The 24,969-nt window shown below is 50.2% G+C and overlaps 3 protein-coding genes, 1 long non-coding RNA gene and 1 pseudogene across 4 annotated transcripts; 4 read left to right on the top strand and 1 right to left on the bottom strand.

The window, feature by feature from the left end:
- Nucleotides 1-140: 140 nt before the first annotated feature.
- Nucleotides 141-2,819, top strand: LOC101766939 (ABC transporter G family member 10). The gene has a single exon (XM_004969109.2). It carries the CDS (start codon nt 360-362, stop codon nt 2,199-2,201), a length of 1,842 nt encoding a protein of 613 aa, XP_004969166.1. The 5' UTR covers nt 141-359; the 3' UTR covers nt 2,202-2,819.
- A 6,364-nt stretch (nt 2,820-9,183) lies between these two features.
- LOC101774227 (SKI family transcriptional corepressor 1-like) lies at nt 9,184-14,909 on the bottom strand. Its single transcript, XM_022826694.1, has 2 exons — nt 14,059-14,909; nt 9,184-9,367 (listed from the first exon to the last, which is right to left on the bottom strand). Exons 1-2 carry the CDS (start codon nt 14,712-14,714, stop codon nt 9,184-9,186), a joined length of 840 nt encoding a protein of 279 aa, XP_022682429.1. The 5' UTR covers nt 14,715-14,909.
- Nucleotides 14,910-15,046: 137 nt separating this feature from the next.
- On the top strand, nt 15,047-17,617 carry LOC101766521 (acyl transferase 9). The gene is made up of 2 exons (XM_004969108.4): nt 15,047-15,589; nt 16,586-17,617. Exons 1-2 carry the CDS (start codon nt 15,158-15,160, stop codon nt 17,426-17,428), a joined length of 1,275 nt encoding a protein of 424 aa, XP_004969165.1. The 5' UTR covers nt 15,047-15,157; the 3' UTR covers nt 17,429-17,617.
- A 448-nt stretch (nt 17,618-18,065) lies between these two features.
- Nucleotides 18,066-22,035, top strand: LOC105914340. Its single transcript, XR_001164021.3, has 3 exons — nt 18,066-21,312; nt 21,399-21,459; nt 21,532-22,035. It is a non-coding gene; the product is annotated as an uncharacterized LOC105914340 (long non-coding RNA).
- Nucleotides 22,036-22,436: 401 nt separating this feature from the next.
- LOC101766111 lies at nt 22,437-24,488 on the top strand (annotated as a pseudogene).
- The last annotated feature ends 481 nt before the right edge of the window (nt 24,489-24,969 follow it).

The following is a 24,969-nucleotide window of genomic DNA, read 5'->3' as shown; positions in this document are numbered from 1 at the left end:
CCCGGGACACAAGCAACCCACCCCCTAAACAACGCCCGTGCGGTGGCCACCCCGACAGCGTCGCCCGGCCCCGCACGCCCCGCCCAGTGTTAAGAGCGTGCGCGCGTCCGCGCCAAGCCGCCAACGAGCGCGCACACACACAGACGCGCACCACGCGGCCGCCCGAGTACATAAGCCGCGGCGAGGTTGGTGCCGGTAGCTCAACCCTCCTCACCTCACTCACCCTCCTCTGCGACTGCGAGCGCTAGCTCCTGCTCTCCCTCCCTCTCTGTCTCTAGAGTAATCCTCTCTCCCCGACCACGCACGCACGTACCACCCCGCGCGGCCTTATACCACTCGCGCGCGCCGCGGCGTCTCCGATGGAGGCGACGGTGATGTCGCAGGGCAGCAAGGTGGACACCAATGGCGGTGGCGGCGGGCGCCGGATCAGGCCGCGGTACCGTATCGAGACCAGGGCCCTCTCGTACGTGCTCCCTCCGCGCGGCGCCTCGTTCCTGTGGGGCGGTGCCAAGACGAAGGCGGAGGAGGGGCGGCTGCTGCTGCGGGGCGTCACGTGCGAGGCGCCGCCGGGGGAGCTGGTGGCGATCGTGGGGCCGAGCGGGGCGGGCAAGACCACGCTGCTGACGGTGCTGGCCGGGTCGGCGGACCCGGCGCGGGTGGCGGCCGGGGAGGTGCTCGTGAACGGCCTCCCCATGGACGCCGCGCGCTTCCGCCGGGCGTCCGGGTACGTGCCGCAGGACGACGCGCTGTTCCCGGCGCTCACCGTCGAGGAGTCGCTCGTGTACAGCGCGCGCCTGCGCCTGCGCGCTGCCGGCGGGGCGGCCGCCGCGGAGCGGGCGCGGGAGCTGATGGTGGAGCTCGGCCTGCGTCACGTCGCGGCGTCCCGCGTCGCCGACGTGTCCGGCGGCGAGCGGCGGCGGGTGTCCATCGGAATGGACCTCGTGCACGACCCGGCCGTGCTGCTGCTGGACGAGCCCACGTCCGGCCTCGACTCCGGCTCCGCGCTCCACATTGTCAAGATGCTCAGGGACATGGCCGCCGCGCACGGCAAGACCGTCGTGCTCACCATCCACCAGCCCGGATTCCGCATCCTCGAGCTCATCGACCGCGTCGTGCTCCTCGCCGACGGCGCCGTCCGCCACCACGGCTCCCTCGACTTCCTCCAGTCGCGCCTCATCGCCACCGGCCACGCCATCCCCGCCCACGTCAACGTCCTCGAGTACGCCATGGAGACCATCGACTCCCTCAAGCCCGACGTCGCCGTCGCCACCACGATCACCACCGCGTCGGCAAACCGAGAGAACAACGTCGCGCCGGTCGGCCCGGGGCTGGCGTCCGCGCGGCGCGCGGGGTACGCGAACACGCCGGCGGCCGAGGTGCGCATCCTGGCGGGGCGGTTCACGAAGACGGTGCTCCGGTCGCCGCAGCTGTTCGCGGCGAGGATGGCGCAGTCGGTGCTGGCCGGCGCGTTCCTCGGCAGCATCTTCCTGGGCGCCACCGACCTGCAGTCCCGCCTGGGCTTCTTCGCCTTCAACCTCACCTACCTGCTCTCCTCCACCACCGAGGCCCTACCCGTATTCCTCCACGAGCGCCGCATCCTGGAGCGCGAGACCACCCGCGGCGCCTACCGCGTCTCCTCCTACGTCGCCTCCAACGCCGCCGTCTTCCTCCCGTTCCTCCTCGCCGCCGCGCTCCTCTACGCGGCGCCCGTGTACTGGCTCGTCGGCCTGGCGCGCGAGCCCGCCGCCTTCGCCTACTTCGCCCTCGTCGTCTGGCTCGTCATGCTCACCGCCAACTCCTTCGTGGCGTGCCTCAGCGCGCTAGCGCCCAACTACATCGTCGGCAACTCCGTCGTGGCGGGGCTCATCGGCTGCTTCTTCCTATTCTCCGGCTACTTCGTGGCCAGCAAGAACATCCCGCGCTACTGGGTGTTCATGCACTACGCGAGCCTGTTCAAGTACCCGTTCGAGGCACTAGTGGTGAACGAGTACGGCGGCGCGCGCGGCGCCAGGGAGTGCCTCGCCTCGGCCGGCGGCGCGGGGGGCATCTGCGTGCTCGACGGCGCGGGGCTGCTGCGGCAGCAGGGGATGCGGGAGGGCATGCGGTGGAGCAACCTCGGCGTCATGCTGGGGTTCGTCGTCGGCTACAGGGTGCTCTGCTTCGCCTTCCTCTGGTTCAGGTGCCACCGCATGAGGAGGTGAGGACGACGTACAGGGAAAGGCGGTAAGCGACGCCAATGGCGGGCATTTGGCCATTGGCAAGCAAAGCAACTGCAAATATTAATCGCTCGTTTAAATTTCATCTCATCACCTTCTTCTCATTTTCTTCTTCTTCTTCTTCTTTTTGTTGTGATTTTACTTCACAAGACATTCTAGTCTTGATTTCGATTAGGGTGGATACGAATATATGTATATGTTTGGGATCGAGTTGTAGTGGTCAGTGGATGGTGATGTTCTTCTTGTATCAACAAACAGTGGGGTTGATCCGTTGATGGATGATACTAATGGAGAATAAAAGATTGATGACAGGGGGTTTCTGCTCCTTTGCCAGTTCCAGGGAGGTGTCGCATTCGTGCCGGATTTGCCATTTGGTAGGCCTCGCCTTTGCCGGAATGAGGTGGTTGAGAAAGACAGGATTAAGTTGCCAATCATCTGAGGTGAGGGTGAGACAAAAGCGATAAAGTACGGGCAACAGCTGGGAAACTTGCCTAATTTGCACCAGTTTATAGGCAAGAAAAAAAATTGTACTTTTTTCACCACAAATTCAACTGTAAGTTGACCATCCTTTTTTATGCTAAAGACGAAGATGATCGTTTTGTTCATTGCCATATAGGACCATTAGTTGAGCAAGATATGACTATGGTCAAGACCTTCGCAAAGTTGAGAAATTTCGAGCGTTGGCTTGAATAATCTGGAAACAGTGGAAAAGAAGGTGGAGCCGCTGGTTTCTAAAATCTGCATCCGTGTAACAACCATTGCTAAAATCTCAGCCCGGCTGTCGGGTGAATTCAGTCGGCAAAAGTCCAATTTTATTTTTGCAAAAAGCACTTCACGCACGGGAGGAGAGGTACCCTTCCTCCAGTACCAAAAGGCACTTTCATTTGCCACAAATAGGTGCGATATCTGCGCATGATCTTTGGGTTAGGCATTTGGCAACATGCAGAAACCGCATTCTGCATATAACTTTTCAAATTGTAGACCGTTTTGTCTTTTCTAATGTCATAGTTTTACTATTTATAAAATCTATAATTCTAGAAAAAGTTAAAATGACTTATAATTTGGAATAGAACGAGCGCAAAGTATAGATTAATCGATGTATTATATATGTTAGTGAAAGCGGATTACAGCTCGGTAACCTAATGCCCATCCTGGTACGATGAAGGAAACGGGAGAGAGAAAAAAGGCCCAGTCAGCATTTTCCCAGGTATAATGTCATGAATCACGTCCTCCTGATCCTGGCTAGTGGCTACTGAGCCTCAGACCTTAGGTATCATGACTTCATCCATGGGGCTATGGGGGCCATGTCCATGCCCTTCCGACGGGGGAGGAAAGCTTTGCTTGGATCAGGCACCGCCCCGCGCGTGCCTCCCGGAGCGGCACAATCACCGCAAGTGCCGGTCGCTTTCGATGCAAAGGAAAACCTGTCTACCGAAGTCGGCAGATGATGGTCCGGGGCCCCCAAAGCTCCGGTCCGTTCGCGGATCAGCTGATGACTGGCCAGTGGTCACTCGCTCCTCTCGGTCGCGCGCGGAGCCCGTCCGCTCGCCGTGCAGCGGCACGCCCGATCGCGGAGCAGGCGCGCGGACGCGACACAGCAGTCGTGCTCCACTCCACTGATCGGCGACCCTAGTCGCACCCCGGCTGTAGACGATGCCGTCCGTGCGTGCGCCCCCGCCCACCCGCCGGGCGGATAGCTCGCGTGGACTGGGAGATATTTCGTAGGGTGCGTTTGGTGGCGCTTCAAATAATACTCCGTCGAGTACTAAATAGCGTTTAGCGGTATGGTAGCGGATTAGTGCTGATATAGCGGATCGCGGACAGTGGATGCTATAGCGGACGCTATATTCAAATCGTGGAATTCAAAAAAATAATGACAAATTTAGAGCATATATGAATATTAACATCTAGTTTACACTTTTTTAGTTTACTTAAAAAAGTTAAAGTATTTAAGTTAGCCATTACATTTCATGATAAGAATCACAAATAAATAGATATAATTAAGATGTATGGATATATATTACCATTAAATTCTTATATGAATGAATAAAAAATTCATTTGTCATCCCATAATTCTTCATCATTATCTAAATAATCATTTTAAACATTATTATTACCATTTGATTCATATTCATATGTCAACCATAAATATATGTCAACCATAAATGTAGTGAATGGCGGTTTAACATTAGTAATAGCGGCCACAATAGCAGTCAATAGCGGCTGCTAAGTCCAAACATGCTATCTTAGATCCGCTACCTTGTAGCGGTACCTGCCGCTATTGCGGGTATGAATGCTTAGCACCTTGCACTCCGCTGCCCCTGCCCCCCAAGCTCCGGCTCCTAGCGACGAGGATGCTCGTTGATCCGCGGCCACGAATCGAGCTCCGACACTTATGAATCATCGATACTTCACTGACCCTGCCGTACCGGTATCCAATACTTGCGTGTCTGATACTTCGATACTCCGATACTCTCTCTGTATCACCACTGTGTTGTTTTCCAAAATCGTGTATCGCTGTATCGCCGTATTGTATCGCCATATCGGTGATACATAGTCCGACACCACAAATCAACCTCTGGTGATGCGAATTGAGCTTCAGTGTAGCGAATCAACCTCCGGTAGTACCATCGAGCTCCAGCGACCATGCAGCGAGCGCGGCCACGAATCAAGAAGGGCAGCGACCTCCAACAGTTAGGGATGGCAATCGGGCGGGTCTAGACCCGAGACCAGCGGGTTTTAGACCCAACGGGGGTGGGAGCAGGTCCGGAATTCCCCCCGTGGATCTCGGGTTCGGGACCCGACACATGACGGGTGCGGGGGCGGGTTTATACTCCCCCCGCGGGTGACCCACGGGACCCTGAAGTACACAATTCGGCCCAAAAACTACCCAGCCCAACAACAACAACAACCCTAGGTATATAATTCCGAATCTCATCTCAGTGAGTCTTCCACTCTCCCCGTCACCCTTGAGTGCGCCGCCGGTCGCCCCCACCGCTGCCTGCGAGCGTCGCCGACCACCACCGCCGCCCCTCCGACCGCCAGCCGCCCGAGCCCCTCGCCGCCGCCCGCGCCCCTCGCCCTCGACCCCGACCCCGAGCGCCGCCGACCGCCCGAGAGCGAACCCCACGGCCACAGGCGGCAGCCGGCAGCGCTTGGGGGGCAACGCCGGTGATGGGGCGCGGCGGCGGTGGTGTGGCCCCCATGGGCCGATGGCTCGGGTGTCGGGGGACCCGTCAGGTTTCGGGATTGGGGTAGGATTTCCTCCCAAATAGGGTTTCGGATTCAGGGCGGGTTTACTGTTCGGGTTTCGGGGGCGGGTCCATGGAAGCTTCACCCGGCCCCGACCCGCCCCATTGCCATCCCTACCAGCAGTCGCGAATGGACCTCCGGCCGAGCTCCGACGGCCACGAATCGTGTGAACCGACCTTCAATCAAACTTCGGCGTGCGGGCGGAGAGGAGCGGCTAAGGGACGGACGGGTGGGGAGGAGCGGCCGGGGACGAACGGGAGAGCGTGGACAGGCGACCGGCGTGTGGACGGGCGGACGGGGGCGAGCTGCCGGCAAACGGAAGGGTGAACGGGGGGTAAGCTGACGGCGGGCGGATGGGGGCGACTGCCAGCGAACCGACATGTCGATGGGGGCAAGCTACCGGCGGCGGACACACGTAGGGGTGATAATGGATCGTGATCCTCGTGGCTTCTTCACAATACAACTCAGCTCTATCTATTTTTTGAGTTCAAAATCATATATGAATATGAACGGAAAGGATCGGAGGAGCAGGTCTTTTCCACTCCCTCCTCGATGTGGAAGCCAACGGAGCGCTCCGACTCGATTCACTTGAGAATCGGGCGGGCGGAGCGGAGCGGTGGGAGCACTACTAAACGCACCCTGTACGTCGGCTGCGATCTGGACAGGGGAAAAAGGGATAAAGAGCAGCGGAGCACTTTGGCTTTGCGGCGGTGCCCCGTCCGGCCGTGTCCGCCACTAGCTGCTGCGCCTGCGCCCGCGCAGGCCAGGTCGGTTCGGTGACCACCATCGCCATGCATGCACGGCAGCGGCCGGCCGGCGTGCGCGCAGCAGGGGAGTGGAGTGGACGTACGCGACGGAGGCCGATGCTAATCACTAGGCTAGTGATGAGGACCGGTCGAGGAGCGAATCAGCGATACACATACGTTGCTGTCGAGCTTGCCGATTGGCCGGTTTCTCTTCGCTTTTTCGTGGGCTGGATGCGGTACGGTGCGCTTGCGGCGGCGCGTATCTCCTCTTTTTTCGCCGGGTCGGCATGATGAGCGAACGATGGCCGGGAGATAATTGGGACGGGAACTGGTAAATCTGATTGGCCAGCATCCTTCTTCCTCTGATCACGACGCCGGCCCGACCCATCTAAATATAATCTGATTGGCTAGATCCTTCACTCCTTGGGCAGATCACTGCGTAGTGCCGCGCAATGAGCGAGTGGGCTACGTACCGGTCAGTCAGCAGAGCGCGATGAGTGCACGCATCATGTGGAGGTCAAAAGTTCTGCCGGACTGCGCGCTCGCCAGTAGCATGCTAACTGGACACCAATCCATATCAAGTTAATTTATTTTTTCAACCCAACGCACCTCATATTTATATTATCTAAACCCAAGATAATCTACTAGTTGATAGAACATATGAGTTTGCTATATAAACCTATGGGCTCGTATAAAAAACTCTTATATATTTGAAATAAATGTGAGTCTAACATGTGGGTCCTACGTCAAGAGCCGAACTCTAAAACTAAAACTTCGTGTTCACACCTTAAAATTTTAGTGAAATTGATCGAAATTTGTTGGAGATGACAGAGTCTGACTGCCCGCTACTTTGTGCTAAATAGTATGGCTAAACATACATTTGGGCCGAACCCTAGAATTAAAACCCCGCGTTCACACCATAAAATTTTAACAAAATTGATCGAAATTTGTTGGAATGACTCAATTTGACTGCCCACTACTTTGTGCAAATTAATATGGTTAAACATACATGTGAGCCCTGCGTCAAGAGTTGGACACTAGAATTAAAACATCGCGTTCACACCTTAAAATTTTAGCGAAATTCATCAAAATTTTATTGGAGATGACTCAATTTGACTACCCACTATTTTGTGTAAAATAGTTTGGCTAAACATACATGTGGGTCCCGCATCAAGAGCCGGACCCTAGGATTAAAACCTCGCATTCACACTTTAAATTTTTAGCAAAATTGATCGAAATTTGTTGGAGATGACTCAATTTAAGTGTCTGCTACTTTGTGCAAAATAGTATAGCTGGACATATATATGGGCCCCACGTCAAGAGTTAAACCCTCAAACTAAAACCTCCCTTTCACACTTTAAAATTTAACGAAATTGATCGAAATTGTTGGAGATGATTTAGTTTAATAATTAGCTACTTCATGCGAAAAAGTATCGTTGGACTTATACATGGACCCACATCGAGAATCTAATCCTTAAATTGTTTTGTGAATCAAATTAATGCAACCCACTCTAAACCACTCCCAATCTATTTTCTCTTATGAGAAATCCAAACCAAACAACCATTTGATGAATCAGACTATTAATAACAAAGCTAAACAATTTTCAAAAGAAATCTAATCCATTAAAATCATTAAACTCAAACCAATTAGCAGAGCTACCCGCCAGGTTAATGGAGGTCATGCTGCTGCCAGTGCATTTGCAGAAGGGAAAACGTATCTACATGATCAGAATCTTCGGCACTGCTCCTCACTAGTATTTATGCATGGTTAGCTTGGCAGTACAGTATGTAATTGGTACTAATTACCAGCCCACAAAACCAGTCATCGAGCTACGTACGTTTATCTGGCCGGAAAACGACCTGGCGACCGTGAAACCCTGACACTGACAGGGAAAGAAGATAATGATACATACTGGTACCTGCGCCGTATCTCAAATTAGTTCTGTATCAAACATCTTAAAATAGTGGCGTGCGTTCATACGCATCGCATCGGTAACACTAGCAACATCCGTTACCAACTGAGAAGGAAACTGGAAACGCTGGAATGCTCTGCTCGTGCAGTCGTGCCCGCCCGCCCCCAACCAGCGGCAGTCACCACTCACCACCACCGCGAGTGCGAGTCAATTTCATACAAAATCGGGCCTGTGAACCCAGTCGATTTTTTTTATATACACCGATTTCGTGGATCAGCCCGTTTGATCGATCTGTTTTGGGCCGATTTTGACCCAAATTCCAGGGTTGAAGCTTGCAAGTTGCGAGAGCATCACGAATTCTTCATAGTTCAAGATTACTGACGTGACCGAAACCATAAAAAAAAATATCACATTAGTCCACGAAAACTCTGATAATACTTTTTTAATGTTACAAGAGTTTAGTAAAGCGTTTTAAGTAGAATTTGTAGCTGTCTTGGATGCACATCACTTTTTTTTAAGAAAAAACACCTGATTTTTTGGTAGTGCAATTCCAGCTCTTCAATCGACATCCACCACCACTCCGGCCGGTGGCATCATTGCCATCTTAACTTTTTGGTACCCCAAATTCTAACTAGGTCTTCGGAGCTACTTCCTCTGTTTCAAATTTTCAAATTTTAAGTTATTTTTACTTTCTAAATTTATAAATATTTGTACGCACCTTGATATATATACACGTACAATTTGGGACGGAGGATGCAGAAGAGAGGATGAGCGTCAAGCGTGTGACCTGTCGAAGTCGAACATGAGACGCTGGTGAAAGGCTAAAACACCTAAACAACGCTTTAGTTTTTTCCGTTTAATTAACTCTTGTCCTGTACAGTACAGTACTAAGTGGAAAATTTTCGCGCGTTGCAAACAGCAACATCAGAATTTAGCCGCTTCCGAATCACCTCGAGTAAACAACGGTAACGTTAACTCGAGGAGTGGGAGGTAGAGAGGCAATCAGGCAACAGGCAAGCAAAGCCCAAGCCCAACTAACGTAGTCGTCGGTTGTTGTCAGCTACCAACCTGCTGGCTGCTGCTGCTGATCAACCAGCTCAAAGTCAAGCGAGAAATAAAGGGCCTGTTTGGTAGGGCTGTGGCTGTGGCTGAAACGGCTGCGGCTGTGGCTGCTCTGGTGAAACAGCTTCTCTGGTGAAGCTGAAGCCATTCTGAAAAGTGTTTGGCAAAACGGCTTCTCCTGTATTTTTAGGAATGGCTTTGATAAATCAAATGTCATAGATGCCCTTAACTATATGGATTTTTTTTAATAGATGAAAATAGATAATCACGGTTCATAAATAGATTACTAGCGAATGTCGCATCCAGGTTCAAAAAAATTCTCACGGTTCATCACGGTTCATCACGTTTCATAAATATTTTAATTGCTACTCCTGTATTTCTCTCAAAAAAATTCAGCTGATTTTTTTTTAATATTTGAATTCATCACGGTTCATAAATAATAGCTACCATCCTTACATAGCATGCAACCATATAAGCTAACTGACATACTCAAGATGATCTAGAAAGGAAGATTGCTCTAGCAAGATCATCTCGGAATTTATCCATGGTCCGATCATCTGTTTTCATGTTGGATGTATCTCCAGCATCTTGAGAGACATAGTGCTTCCTATATCTTGAAGGTATAGTGGGCATATAATCGGGATTCCGATCGCATTTGCGGAAATCCTTATCTTGTGTGTGGTTTTCACGAATGAAGTTATGGAGACACATGGTTGCGGCAACTATCATCATTTGCTTCTCCATTGGGTAACTCGGCATCTTGAGAAGGATTCTCCACTTCATTTTCCACACACCAAAAGAGCGCTCTACCACATTGCGAATACTTGAATGCAAATGGTTAAAATGTTCTTGCTCACCATTTGGAGCAGGACCTCTCCTCCAATCTGGCACATGATACCTTTCACCCTTGTATGGTGCCAAGTATCCAGGTCTATTTGGGTACCCGGCATCAACCATATAATACTTTCCTAAATACACATGTAAAAAAATGAAGGTTGTGAGCCACGCGCATTCATGTATAGACATGAGAAAAGATAAGGTAGGTGATCCGACATACCTAGAGGGGGGTGTGGAAAGGTAGAGTGATCATGTCGAAGTGCATGGAAGAGAACATTAGTATCATGCATAGACCCGGGCTGACCAATAGATGCATAAGTGAACCTCATGTCGAAATCAACAATACCAAGAACATTTTGTGTCGCTTTGCCACTCCGACCAATGTACCTAATCTGGTCCTCAGGACGTGGTGTCGCTGAAATGTGAGTGCCATCCAAAGCTCCAATGCAATCTTTAAAGTGTGGCATCATCCTACGATCATTACTAATCCTAGGATGTGTAGTAGAGAAATTAGGGTCAATTGGCTTTATGTAGTCTGCACTCATAGCCACCATACATATCAATACCTCCTCAAATTTTCTACTAATTGTTTCTGCGGAGTGCTTGAATATACCATGTACACCACTGGTAGAAGTACCATGCCCACACACAAGTAGGAAAATAGCCAATGATTCCATAGAACTCATATGAAGAGATGATTTTAGTCCATAGCTACCCACTAACAGATCATGCAACTTGTAAAATAGAGATGCATTCATTCGGAATTGCTTATGACTTTCACCTGGAGTGTTTAGCTTCTCCATTGTCCAACCGAATCCACTTTGTGCCGGAATTCTAACATCATTCTTGTCATGGTAAGTCATGAAGTACTTGCAAGAAATAAGAGCAGTGGCAAATTGACAATTTTGAGCAGACCGCAACAATCCAAGAGTGTTTTTAACCCATTCATCATGATCAGACATCTCATCGTCAGAAGATTCAGATCTGTTCATGATATAAGTAACATTCATGAATTGCAAAGTAGAATATAGATTCAAAGTAGCATACATAAGATATACTCAAACTACTTAGGCATATATAGAATATAGATTCAAAGTAGCATACATAAGCATACATATTTCAGAGTAGCATACATAAGCATACATATTTCAGAGTAGCATAGAAATAGAATCCAAAGGATACAAGCATGTTGCACAAACTACTTAGGCACATCATTTCTAGTCATCCATTCATACTTCCTCTTCAGCCAATCAAACCTCTCCTCAGGTGTATCCAAAGTCATAAACATCTCTCGTTCAGCCCTCTTGGTAAAAACTAGAGATGCAACAAAATGTTCATTCGTCGAGGGAAGAGCCCCACAATTCTTGACCAAAGTCATGACATCCTGGATGGAACAACCAGATGTATCCTCCCTCCTTGCAATAGATTCACAAGATGCAGTTGTCCTCTCATTCATCTCCACAATCTTGCCCATTTGTTCCTGAAACCAATGCCCTGTACTTGTCTTGGGTTTCTTTCCCTTGATGTTACTAGCCCCTCGACCTCTCTTTGAACCATGCACACTCCTAGGTGTCACCTCCTCCGGCTCACTGTCCGAATCCACTTTGTCTGCTTCATCTTCATCATCAATAGGAATTGGAGAGCTTTCACGAGACAAGTTTGCTGAAGAAGGTGCTATACCACTAGAAGCGGACCAATGTTCATCACCAGTATTTCTGAGGTCTTCAAACATAATGCTTAGCTGTTCTTCATTTTGTAGTCCTTTCAGCTTGAATCTGGTAGAGCCCTTTATATCCTGAAATGCAATAGTTAGATATTAATATTTTTACATATTGTAAAATGAAAAATCTGGTACAACTGCAACTTATCTACTTACTTTTGCTGTTTTCTTCCACCATGCCTCTGACATTACAATATTCTTCCCAGTTTCATCCCATCCAATCCCAGTCTCCTTATTTTTCAACTGCTTCCAAATACCATAATCTTGCTTCGACTTATCCCATTTATTCTTGAATTGCTTTCTAGTGTACTCAATCCCAGTCCTCTCTTTAAACCTTGCTATCACATTCTTGTACCCGGTCTTACTCAAATGAGTACTTGATCTATTTCCTTTTAAAACTTTATCAGCAAAAATCTCACAAACTATCCTATTGTTCTCATCACACCAATCAGCCAAGCTGTTGCCAATAGGATATATTCAGAAACTATATATGGCAGTATACTAGAATATATTGCAGAATTCTCTAAAGTAGCAAATCTGTCCCAGACTTACTATTACAGAACCGGTCTGGTTGACAGAATGAATCAAGCATGACAGAGTAGAAGATGCCTTCAAATAAGCAAAGCAGGTCACAAGGTCCATTCAGGATTTCTCGGCATAAGATGCCTTCTAAGCAGTAACAACTACACACAATCATAGTATAATCGTGGAGAGTGGTACAGAAGGTCCAACATTAAATGGCAGAACATCAGAACTTGGATTAAATGGCAGAAGAGAAGATAGCTAGAGCAGTAATGACTAATGAAAACGCTTCAAGCACCAACTCTTGAAGGACAGCAGACTAGAAACTGATAACTTTCATTGTGTCAAGGCAACAGTCTGATAGGTGGACAAGCTCATCCCAACTCATTATTAAATATAGCCAGCAAACTAGAAATCATAATCCCCTCAGCAAAACAGTAGAGGGTAAATAAAAACACTATTGCAGTGCAGAGCACCAAATCACCTCTATATTAAACAATATTGAGAATGGAAGTTACGACATAGCTGCAAGCTTAAGATGAACAAGTTACTGGACCATAGTGGTGACCGACACATCAGGTTACCTAAAGTCCTAGGATTGCAGGTCATATGATGGTCTGTCACCAGTAAAAGAATGACAACTACCAATCAAATTTGAGACTGAAATTGTATAACAGTAAGTATAAAGAAATGCAAGTGAGATAACCATGAAAGTGAAAAAAAATGTGTACAAAAGAAAATAAATATGGCTGAACTACTATTTCTTTGCATAAGAAATTTGTTTAGTCTTGGATAAGTCTTATCAGGATCAAACCTCCAGAATCAATCTGTAACATTTGGCCCAAGAATGCAGAAACCACTTAAGAACAAAACAATCATGCAACCTTGGAAAGATTTTCGTCAAAATCATTTCCCGCTTCATCCATGAGTACAGATAAAAAATTTATCACTTGGATTGAAAAATACATCAAAACAGCAGAGAAGTCATGAAACTGAACATTGAGAAGGCACATTCCCCTACTTCCCCTACTCCTGATGGGGAACAAGTCTTCAACTTCTGACTAGAACTTCTCTGGCTCTCAAACCCCACGACAAGCCACGCACCTTCAACATAAGAGTGGATGATAGACACCGTACCACGCACCTTCAATTAGCTGGGAAATAACAATGCACAGGTACTACTACATTGCTGTCTGCAAAAGCAATGATATGAAACATTGCGATATGCTAATGATCTACTAATATGCTATGATATGAAGTAATATACATATATGATATATCATATATGGAACATTTGCGAGGAGCCATTTTTGACTCTTAGACATTTATTAAACCAGGATGCAAATGAGTGAAAGTGGTCACACAGAAGATTGGCATGTCGCCTGTCACTCTAGTGTATCTTGTTATCTAGCTACATGCATATTGCTTAGGGCATATGACTGAAGGATAATAATATACCACAAGGACTGAAGGATGCTGAATCCAAGAATGGGCATGCAGTTCCCTAAAGAAAACACATTTCATGACCATGCAAGGCAATGGCCAGCAGCTGATGCATGCCTGGCACCCCAGATAGCAAGCAAAACTTTAAAAATCCAAATACACACCACAGTTCACAACAAAATGTCCCAGATAGCAAATGCGTCACGCATGTTCTTCTTTCTAAGGACAACAGCAAGACAATGGCTTGAGCTCAAACACAACAGCAATCACAATGGCTTCAACAATCACAACAGCAATCACAATGGCTCAAACAAGGAAATCACTTTAATTGGATCATATGTTCTTACCTTGGATCGGTGAGGTCGACGTCCACAGATGCAGGAGCAGTAGCTGTCCTAGCCGCCGGTGGTGGCCTAGGTGCGCGGGTACCTCGCCGACGAGTTGAGGAGCTCCGAACTGGACCAGAGGTGACCCGAACCGGCAGCCGCTCGTCATTGCCTCCAACCTCCTGTGAAGCTGTCTCCTGTTGAGGATCGGCACGGAGCCAATCCGGCCCTAGAGCCGCCGCCGCTGCTCCGGCCCACCACTCCGGCCATCCTCCGGGCATGGCGGCGTTGGGGATGCCGGAGGCCTGGGAAGCTGATGGCCCCGCGCTGGGGACGCCGGGCCATGCGCCGGGGATGCCGGGCCACGCGCCGGCGGCCAGGCCCGCCGCGGCTGGGATGGCCGGTTGCTGCGCCGGTGGCTGGCCCGCCGCGGTTGCTGCGCCTCCAGGCCATGCGCCCGCCACCATGCCGGGAGGCACTCCCGCGGCGGCCAGGAGGGCACCCAGGGGACCCGTCGGCGGGCCTCCCGGCCACAAGAACGGGGCGCCGCCAGCCCCTCCGCCGGACACATACGGCGCGCCGTTGGACCCTCCGCTTGGCGCATCTTGGAGCCCACCACCGGATCTACCCCTTTCGACCGCCGGATCCAAGTTTCCCGCCGCCGGAGGAGGGTCCATGCCGGCCGCCGCCAGACCAGACCGGAGGAGGCGCTACCAGAAGAAGAGAAAGGAACGGTTCGCGAGAGGAAGAAAGGAAAAGGAGGCGGTGGCAATTCGGTGTAATTTTGCCGAAGTCGAAGGGTAATTTGGTAACATGGGGGGCGCGGATGGAGGGGAAGCCGCGGGGAGCTGGTTTTTTGGGCTTCTCCTCCCCAGTACAAATTGGAAAACGGCTTCACGGGTGCTTCGCGAGAGAAGCCGTTTTTTGGAAGGGCGTTTGGTACGGCTTCTCCAGAAGCCGCTCGAGAAGCCGTCCAATAAGCCCTACCAAACAGGCCCAAACTGGGACACCGCCACCACTCCCGCACCAAACCAAACTAATCCCTTCTTCCCGCGAGCTTCTCCCCGGCATCGCCCCTCCGGAGATCCACCCCGACCCACCCGCCACCGCCGCCTCGCCAATGGCCGGCGCCGCGCCCACCGTCACCAAGTCCCCGCCGTCCCTGGTCCCACCGGCGGGGCCGACCCCGGGCGGCTCCCTCCCGCTCTCCTCTATCGACAAGACCGCCGCCGTCCGCGTCTCCGTCGACTTCATCCAGGTCTTCCCGTCGTCGGGGGCCGCGGACCAGGCCGCCTCTGTCGCGACCATGCGCGAGGGCTTCGCCAGGGCGCTCGTGCCGTACTACCCCGTCGCGGGCCGCATCGCGGAGCCCGTCCAGGGGGAGCCCGAGATCGAGTGCACCGGGGAAGGCGTGTGGTTCGTGGAGGCCGAGGCCAGCTGCTCCCTCGAGGAGGCGCGGAACCTCGAGCGCCCGCTCTGCATCCCCAAGGAGGAGCTGCTCCCGCGCCCGCCCGCCGGGGTGCGCGTCGAGGACACCGTGCTGCTCGCGCAGGTCCGTCCGATCCCCCATTGCCTGTTGCTCGAGTCCCCTCCGGTCATTTCGGATAGTAAATTTGAGGCGCAATTTTCGGTCTGGATCTGAGGGGGTTTAGTGTTCGGTCTGTGGATCTGAGCGGGAGACGGGTGGCTACTAACGTTGACTAGGAAATCAAGTAATGGCTTACAGCCGTACAAAGTGTGAAGCATCATGTGGCAGGCAGATTGACCGTAAAATGTATTGCTAAGATCAATTCAACAGTTAGGGAGTGACTGACTGACTGTATCATGGCCATGAATTGTTTGAGGTGATCTACTGATCTAAGCTAACAGTCATCAATCACCATCATGTAACAGAACATTAGCACGCCTCTGTTCAATATTGGTAGCCTGGTAGTAATTCTTGCTGATGGATTCACCAGAAGAAGGCAGGACGATTGTTCTTTCTGAGGATGAATTATCAAGCCTATATTGATGGGCATTCCACTATTCTTGCTGCCTACCTTGTTGATTTGCAGTGTGTTCATCCAAATTTTTAGCCACTTGACAAACTGATGGAACAAGTGTCATTTTCTTTTACATTAGAGGAAGAACCGTCTTCGGGCATCTAAAAGTTGGGTGATGATTCTGGAATCTAGGAATATTTATCTTGATCTAGTCTCACATGAAAAATTGTTCCCAAATTATTACTCACAAAGTTCATTTAGATGGAAGTGTACCCCGTTGGAGTTGAGCTTATGACGCTTAAGCAAAATATGGATTTTGGGTACGTTTTAGTCATACGAGGGAGGGATGCATAGCTACGTTTTAGTCATGGAATTGCCAACAAAGTAGAAATTTGGCATATTGGAGGCCAGAAACTTACAAAGTAAATGTCATACATGTACATTGTTTTATCAGGTCATTGTCTAAGCTATATTCTTATACCTGTTGCATGATCTCTGTTATGACTAGTTACTGAATTTACATGTTAGTGACTCGAACAACCCATTGTGTTATTCTCTATGTTCAGGTTACAAAGTTCACATGCGGTGGATTTTCTGTGGGCATTTGCTTCAGCCACTTGGTGTTTGACGGGCAAGGTGCTGCCCAATTTCTGAAAGCGGTTGGTGAGATGGCTAGGGGCATCCCTGAGCCATCGATCAAGCCAATCTGGGCTCGGGACGCCATCCCCAACCCACCGAAGCCACCCCTAGGCCCGCCACCATCATTCACTGCGTTCAACTTTGAGAAGTCAGTTGTTGAGATCTCTCTGGACAGCATCAAGCGTGTCAAGGACCAGGTCGCAAGCGAAACCAGCCAGAAGTGCTCCACCTTCGACGTGGTCACCGCCATAATCTTCAAATGCCGCGCCTTGGCAGTCGACTTTGCACCGGATGCCGAGGTTCGCCTGGGCTTTGCTGCCAGCACGCGCCACCTGCTGAGCAATGTGCTGCCTTCGGTCGAAGGCTACTATGGGAACTGCGTGTACCCTGGGGGTCTCACCAAGACCAGCCAGGAGGTGAAGGAAGCTTCACTTGTGGAGATCGTGACCGCAATCAGGGAAGCCAAGGAAGCTCTGTCATCGAGGTTCCTCGACTGGTTGAGCGGTGGTGCCAAGGAAAACCACTACAACGTGTCGCTGGACTATGGCACGCTTGTTGTCACCGACTGGAGCCACGTTGGGTTCAACGAGGTGGACTACGGGTTTGGTGAGCCGAGCTATGTGTTCACCCTGAACGATGATGTGAACATTGTGCCCTCCGTGGTCTACCTGAAGCCACCCAAGCCAACGCAGGGCATCAGGCTGGTCCTGCAGTGCGTGGAGGGGCAGCACTCCGCCGTGTTCAAAAAGGAGCTGCAGAAGCATGCATAGAGTGAGCGTGTTCAATTCCATTTCCATAGTTGGGAATTGTTGTATTTTATTGTGACAAATTGCTGCTTCCAGACTTTGCTCGCAATAAGACAGGGTTGATCGTGTTTATACTTTGTACTATTATCGGCAAGTTATATTATACATGTATTGACATTGATGAAATAATAATAGTGTTCCATTTGAAACAAACTGATTCAGACTTTTTGGCCTGCTGTAAGTTCAGGAACAGTACATGTGTTCTTACCATTTGCTATGGATATGATGCAGAGCTGCAGACCACAATAATCCCACATATATCAGTTGTTGGCTGCAAAATCAGCCTCCATATGATCAATTTGACCCTTATTAACATAGAAGCTTCTTGCGTTCTCAGTAACCAATCTCTCAACTAAACATACATGTGTGATGAAACAAATATCTAGCTGAGTTGAACCTTGAGTAGGATGTCACGTTTAGGAGCTGCGAAGTTCAGAAATTATTTGGAAAGCAACTGATCATGTGAGCTCCACTTAGCTTCCACAAGGTCACCAGCCCGCTTGCATTCCGTTTTCAGATCAATCAGAGAAGAAGGAAAGGAGCCAACAACTTCCAATCAAAGTGTTGGGTAGAGCTCGTGCAGTCGTGCCAAACCGAGGCCGCAGCCGGCAACAACCCCCACTCCACTCGTTGCTGGTGAGTGTGTCAGGCAACAATGGCAAGAGGTCATACTGTCTTCGTCAGTTTTGCCAGACAAGTAAGAACAGAACAAGTCGGCGTCCAGAAGAACGACTTGTCGACTTCAGTTTCAGCCGTTCATCAGATGATTTACGGCTTAGAGCAATAAGAGCGTTGTTTAGCGCTATTAAAGTTGTATTGCCATCTCCTAAACAGTGTTTTGTGTAAACAAGTATCGCTAATGCAACAGACCGGGTCAGCGGCGGGGTAATTTAGGCTCGCTGGATTGCTTGGCGAAGGTTATCGAGTCTATGAACTGCATAAACCCTAGATAGGAACTACCTTAGCTGTCTCCTCGTCACTCTGGCGATTTATCTGTATCTGAAACTCATTATCTTTACCCAGATTCAGTAATACAGCTGCTAGTTCTATCCATTGCCGTTCATACTCTTGCATTCTTCTTCCGAGTTGTGCATCTTTCACAATCTTCTCCCTTGCGATTTGCTTCTTTCAATTGCTCAGATCACCGGATCCTGGCAGTTGGTATACAGAGCCAGCCTTCCTTGGCTTAAATTCTCCAGAGCCAATTTCTCGAATCTTGTCCGATTGGCGCGGGGGTAGGTGGTTGCGACCTACTCGCCGAAAATCCCACCCTCCGACCCAGATTCGACGAAACCACCCATTTTCCCCCAAAATTAACGATCGATTCTTGTCAGCCAGGGTTGCTAGGCACTTGTTCTAGCGTAAAATTCCGTAAACTGACCTGAATCAGATTCGTGGAGGCGAAGGTGTGGACTGCTCTTTGGTGAGGGTTGTCAAGCAAGTCTTGGTGTAAAATTCTGGAGCCAAATCCGCAGTCTTGGCGGCGGTAGAACAGTCTTGTGAATCTGATTGGGGAAGGCTTGACCTGAACCGAATTCACAAGAGAAGAAGATGGGGACTGGTGAGGAAAACGGTGGCGAGAACATGTATGCTACTGCAGAAGAAGTGGATGGGATCCGGCGTACTTTGGATTCCTTTATGAAAGATCAAGAGAAGCATAATGATTCTGTGAAGAAAAGTTTGGATGATCTTATGAAGATATTGACAAGCAAGAATGAAAAGTTGGGTACTTCAACACTGGAAACAAAGGACCCAACACAAAATTAAGCCACCTCCTATACAGAGTAAGCAAATTCCCCCAATTCATTCCAATATGGCACAGGTTCACAAATCCACACACTTCATGGATAATTCAGGCATGGCACAAAAACAATTTTATTATCCACCATTTACTTCAAGGGCTCAAATAGATGATACTGAGTCACATGAATGGTCTAGACATGCTTTTGGTTCAGTTCAACACTTTACTGAACCGGTACCCAGAAATGGATTTAGAGGATTGTCCTTGGAATGCCAAAGAGTTGGGAGTTTTTTTATGAGTTGGCTACCGAAGAACTACAGCCCAAAAAACAACCAAAACAATTGCAACACCATTTTCCACCGCCACAACAAAATATGGCCTGAATTCCTACTTTCCCTGAACCACCCAACCAAGTCAGCAACCAACCACACTATACAAACCATTTACAATCCCAGCATAAGGCAATTGCTCGAGGACTTAAACTGTCTTTTCCAGAATTTGATGGCTTTTAATTTCAAAAAAAAATTTGATGGCTTTGATTCTGATGGATGGATCAAAAAGGCAGAGAAATATTTTGAGTTGATTGGGGTACCAAATGAAGAAAGAGTGAAAGTAGCTGTAATGTATATCAAAGGAAGAGCTGGATTTTGGTGGAGGTACTAGCTGTAATCCTTCAACATTGCCATGGCACCATTTTTGTAGAATGGTGGGAGACAGATTTAATGAGATCTCATCCTCTGAAGTAATTGGCCAGTTTCATAATTTGAAACAAGCTGGCTCAGTGCAAGAATATGTGGACAAATTTGAAGAACTCATGGGCATTATCAGAAGAGACAATCCTTCATTAACTGAGCATTATTTCATCTCAAACTTTGTGTCAGGCCTGAAAGACTATATACAGCATCATCTACAATGTCATGACTATTACTCTGGATAATGCATCCTATAATGATAGCATGTCTACTTCCCTTAGGATGAGATTGCAAGCTCATGGCAGATTATTATGTGAAGGTGCTTTTTTTCAAGTGCGTTGTGCCCATATTCTGAATTTAATTGTTCAAGCTGGTCTAAAATTGATTGCTGGTTCTGTTGACAAGACTCGCCAAGGAGTTCAATACATTCATGGTTCTGGTATCCGTAAGCATAAGTTTTACACTGATGGTCAGAATTTGTTTCATCTGGATACCAAGAGGAAGCTATGTGTTGACATGCATGTGCGATGGAATTCAACTTACAGAATGCTTGAAAATGCAATATTTAACAAGGGTGCTCTGAAACAGTATGCATCGAGAGATGGAACCTTCATGTCTCATTTTGATCTTTCTGAACTTGAGTGGAAGAGGGTAGATATCATGACTACACTTTTTAAGTCCTTCCATGAAGTCACATGCTCTTTCTCTGGCACAAAATACCCTACTGCTAATCTGTACTTCAAATGTGTGTTTAGGATTCACTCTCAGTTGCTGGAAGCAGCCAAAGAGCCACAAAATTTCATGTCAAGTATGGTGTAAGAAATGAGAGCTAAGTTCGATAAATATTGGTCTGATTACAGCCTGATTCTGTCGTGTGCTGCTATTCTTGATCCTCGGTATAAGATTAATCTCCTTAGGTTCTGCTACAAGAAGCTATGTGCTAATGAGTCAGCTGCCGAAGAACAAGTCAATAAAGCTGTAACCAAGCTTTATGAATTATTTGAAGCGTACAGGGCCCAAAATTCCAATCCGTCTATTACTAGTCCAAGAAATCTGGTTGGACACAGTCATCAGGATGACTTATTTGATGATTATGCTGATTACGTGACCACTGTCGCACCACAGACTCAGAAATCTCAATTGGATTTGTATTTAGAACAAGCAACAGGCAACAACCAACAAGAGACCCAAAAGTCGATTTGGACATATTGGAGTTTTGGAAGGCCTCATCTGTGACTTATCCAGAACTAGCAAGCATGGCTCGGGATCTCCTTACCATTCCAGTTTCTTCAGTTGCCTCAGAGTCTGCTTTCAGCATAGGGAAAAAGGTGATAAACCCTTGTCGAAGTTCGTTGAGTCCAGAAACAGTGGATGCTTTTGTCTGCAAGATTGGGTGCGCGTAAAGAAGGAAATAGGTAATATACATGTTCTGAATATTTCTTGCTGTATCATTATATAGCATGTCCTTAATTTGTGAATTCTGCTTGACTTAACAATGCAGCTGGAGTCGCTATAAAAGTTGATGATGGTGACGATGTCGTGGATGTCGAATAGAACTTCTGGTTGTTTTCTTAACCAAAAACTTATAGATGCTGAAATGTGAGGCATTATTCTTACAGTATACCTTTTTGCAGGCTTCTAATATTTTTGTCCTTTTGGTGAAGACTGATCAGCATCAGCCCAAGTTGTCGGCTACATTTTGTTGATAGGCAACACTCTTTTGTTTATATAACTATAGGTTGTTCATGGGACACCTAGCCATAGTGCTGCAGCAGCTGAACCTGGATGCATGGAGTAGTGGTATTTTGTTTATAGAACTCATGCTAATCAGCGATTAGCAAAATTCTGTTGTATAGCAGCTTACTTACAGAACTCTAGTACTAATTAGAAGCTAGCATAATTGTATCGTATGGCTGCTTAATTTCCTACCTAGCTACTTCTCGTTTACCTTGTTATCCACAAGAATGCTGGACTGATGGGACTCTGTAATCTGCATAATGCAGACCGAGTATTGGACCCTGTTGTACATTGACTCTGTTCTGTTCTTGTCACTTGCAAGTTGCAGCTTGCAACGTTGTATGAGTATGGACATGGCTACGTGTTATTTTACTTATGCTAATGAGTAATGACCATCCCCATTCATGTATTATTATAATAATAGACACGAGATTGCATAACTGTTAACCCACTATCGGGCTCTAGGGCCGGGCCTGGGATGTCAAAAAAACAGAATGGAACTTGGCTTTAGTGGGCGGGCGGGCTTGGACTAGGTTTTGCAGGCCCGAAAATTCCGGGCTTTTCTTCAGCTTCTTGCCTTGCTCATATCCAGTCTCTGAACTTAACAAACATATGCGATGAAACAAGTATCAAACTGGGTTGAACCTGCCTCAGATCCAAACAATAGCAAGAGCTTGAGTAGGGTGTCACATTTATGAGCTGCAAAGTTTAGAAATTATTTGGAAAACAACTGATCATGTGCTCCACTAAGCTTCCACAAGGTCACCAACCCACTTGCATTTAGAAAGAAGGCAACAGCTTCCAATCAAAGTGTTGGGTTGAGCTCGTGCCAATTGCCAAACCGAGGCCGCAGCCGTCACCAACCTCCACTCCACTCATTGCTGGTGAGCCCAACCCCGTAACCACGCTGCACGGTGCACGCGGCAAGGACCAACTCCGCTTACTGCCGCTGACTGCTCTGCTCCGCCCCGCCCCCCCACCCGACGCCGCCATGACTGCCTCCGCTGCCCCCACCGTCGCGAGATCGGCGCCGGAGCTCGTCCCGCCGGCGGGGCCTACCCCGGGCGGCACCCTCCCGCTGTCCTCCATCGACAAGACCGCGGCGGTGCGCGTCTCGGTCGACTTCGTGCAGGTGTTCCCCCCGGCAGCAGGAGCCGCCGTCGGGGACCAGGGCGCCGCGGTGGCCGCGATGCGCGACGGCTTCGCGAGGGCGCTGGTGCCGTACTACCCGGTGGCCGGCCGCATCGCGGACGCGAGCCCCGGGGAGCCCGTCGTGGAGTGCACCGGCCAGGGCGTCTGGTTCGTGGAGGCCGCCGCGAGCTGCGCGCTCGCCGACGTGAACAACCTCGAGCGGCCGCTGCTCATCCCCAAGGATGAACTCCTCCCGCGCCCGCCCCCCGAGGAGAAGCTCGAGGATCTCATCGTCATGGCTCAGGTTCGATAGATCGCCTCCCGATCCCCTTGTCCTATCCAACAAGTAGGAAGATCCATACGCTCGATTGCCGGATCCGGGAGAGGGATCGTCTTCAGGTGCTGATAATTTGAGCTCTACAGGTGACCAAGTTCACCTGCGGCGGGTTCGCGGTCGGGATCTGCTTCAGCCACCTGGTGTTCGACGGGCAGGGCGCGGCGCAGTTCCTCAAGGCGGCCGGCGAGATGGCGCGTGGGCTGCCGGCGCCGTCGGTGGCGCCGGTCTGGGACCGCGACGCGATCCCGGACCCGCCCAAGCTGCCGCGCGGCCCCCCGCCGTCGTTCACGGCGTTCAGCTTCGTGACCCAGGTGGTCGATATCCCGCCGGAGAGCAGTCCACCTCGTTGAAGCCGACGCGGCTCCAGTCCGACACCGTCACCGTTCCGTAGTCCAGCGTCACGGCCGTGGTGTTCAAGTGGCGCCGCCGTGCATCCAGCTCCCCGACGACGCCGAGGTCCGGCTCGGCTTCGCCGCCAGCACGCGGCACCTCCTCCAGGGCGTGCTGCCGTCGGTGGAAGGCTACTACGGCAACTGCGTGTACCCCGTGGGCATCACCCGGACCAGCAAGGCCATCCGCGAGGCGCCGCTGCCGGAGGTGATCGGCGTGATGCGGGGGGCGAAGGAGGCGCTCACCGCGCGGTTCACGGACTGGATGCACGGCGGCGCCAAGGAGGACCACTACAACGTGCCGCTGGACTACGGCACGGTGACGGTGTCGGACTGGAGCCGCGTCGGCTTCAACGAGGTGGACTACGGCTTCGGCGAGCCGGGGTACGTGTTCACGGTCAACGACCACGTCAACATCGTCGCGTCGGTGATCTACCTCAAGCCGCCGACGCCCAAGCGCGGCATCCGGCTCATGCTCCGATGCGTCGAGGAGCCACACGCCGCCGCGTTCGCCGATGAGCTCGCCAAGTACGAGTAGATGGTAGGCTGTTCGCTTCAGCTTATAAGCCAGCTGAAAAGCTGAAACGGCTGATTTATTGTGAGAGGAAAATACTGTTTGGTGGCTGATAAGCTGGCTGAATAAGCTGAAGCGAACACCCTGTTCTTGGCTTAGCTTGGGCGGTTGGGCCATGCGTGATTTTTTAACTCTACCTAAGCCTTACTGCTGCCAGACGGTCATTGACCTTTGGCCTGTTCGCTTCAGCTTATAAGCCGGTTGAAAAGCTGAAACGGCTGATTTGTTGTGAGAGAAAAATACTGTTTGGTGGCTGATAAGCCAGCTGAATAAGCTGAAGCGAACAGGCCGCTTGTTGTGTGCAAAGTGCTGTGTTTGGAATTTGGATGGCGCTCCTGAACTGGCTTTACTTTGTGGGTACGCAGAACACCGAAAGAGAGTCACTGATGTATCTCAAATGTCATTCTGGCCTTGTTTAGATGAGGTCTGAATCGGACTTTGTACAGTGTTTGGGCCTCCTTTTGGGAGTTTTGAAGTAAACGGTCTGGCAAACTTCGGTGCAAAAGTCGGGCCTTTAGGAATGCCCCGATTTCCGGCCCAAAATTCGCAGCCTTATCCACCGGCAAGCCGACCGGCCCGCACCTCCCAACCCCTAGCAGCGCCCGCAGTCACGCTCCCTCTCCCCCGGGCCGCTTGCCTCTCCCCCGCCGCTAGGCCCCTCCCAGACGCTATCCCCCTCCCCCCGTTCCGCTCGCCCTCTCCCCCGCGGTGTGCTCTCCCCCCGCCGGTGTGCTCTCCCCCCGCCGCTCTCCCCCTCGACCCGTGCCGCTCGCCCTCTTCCTCCTGCCGGTGTCCGCTCCACCGCCGATATCCCTGTCGCCCGCGCCGCTCTCGTCTCCCTCGCAGATCTCCCCCTCGCCCGCGGCGCTCGCCCCCTACCCGCCGCTGACCCCCCTCCCCCGCG

Source organism: Setaria italica, chromosome V, assembly GCF_000263155.2.
Source record: "Setaria italica strain Yugu1 chromosome V, Setaria_italica_v2.0, whole genome shotgun sequence".
Lineage (NCBI taxonomy): Eukaryota > Viridiplantae > Streptophyta > Magnoliopsida > Poales > Poaceae > Setaria > Setaria italica.
Note: the sequence above shows the minus strand (reverse complement) of the source record. Positions and strands in the feature narration are given on the sequence as shown.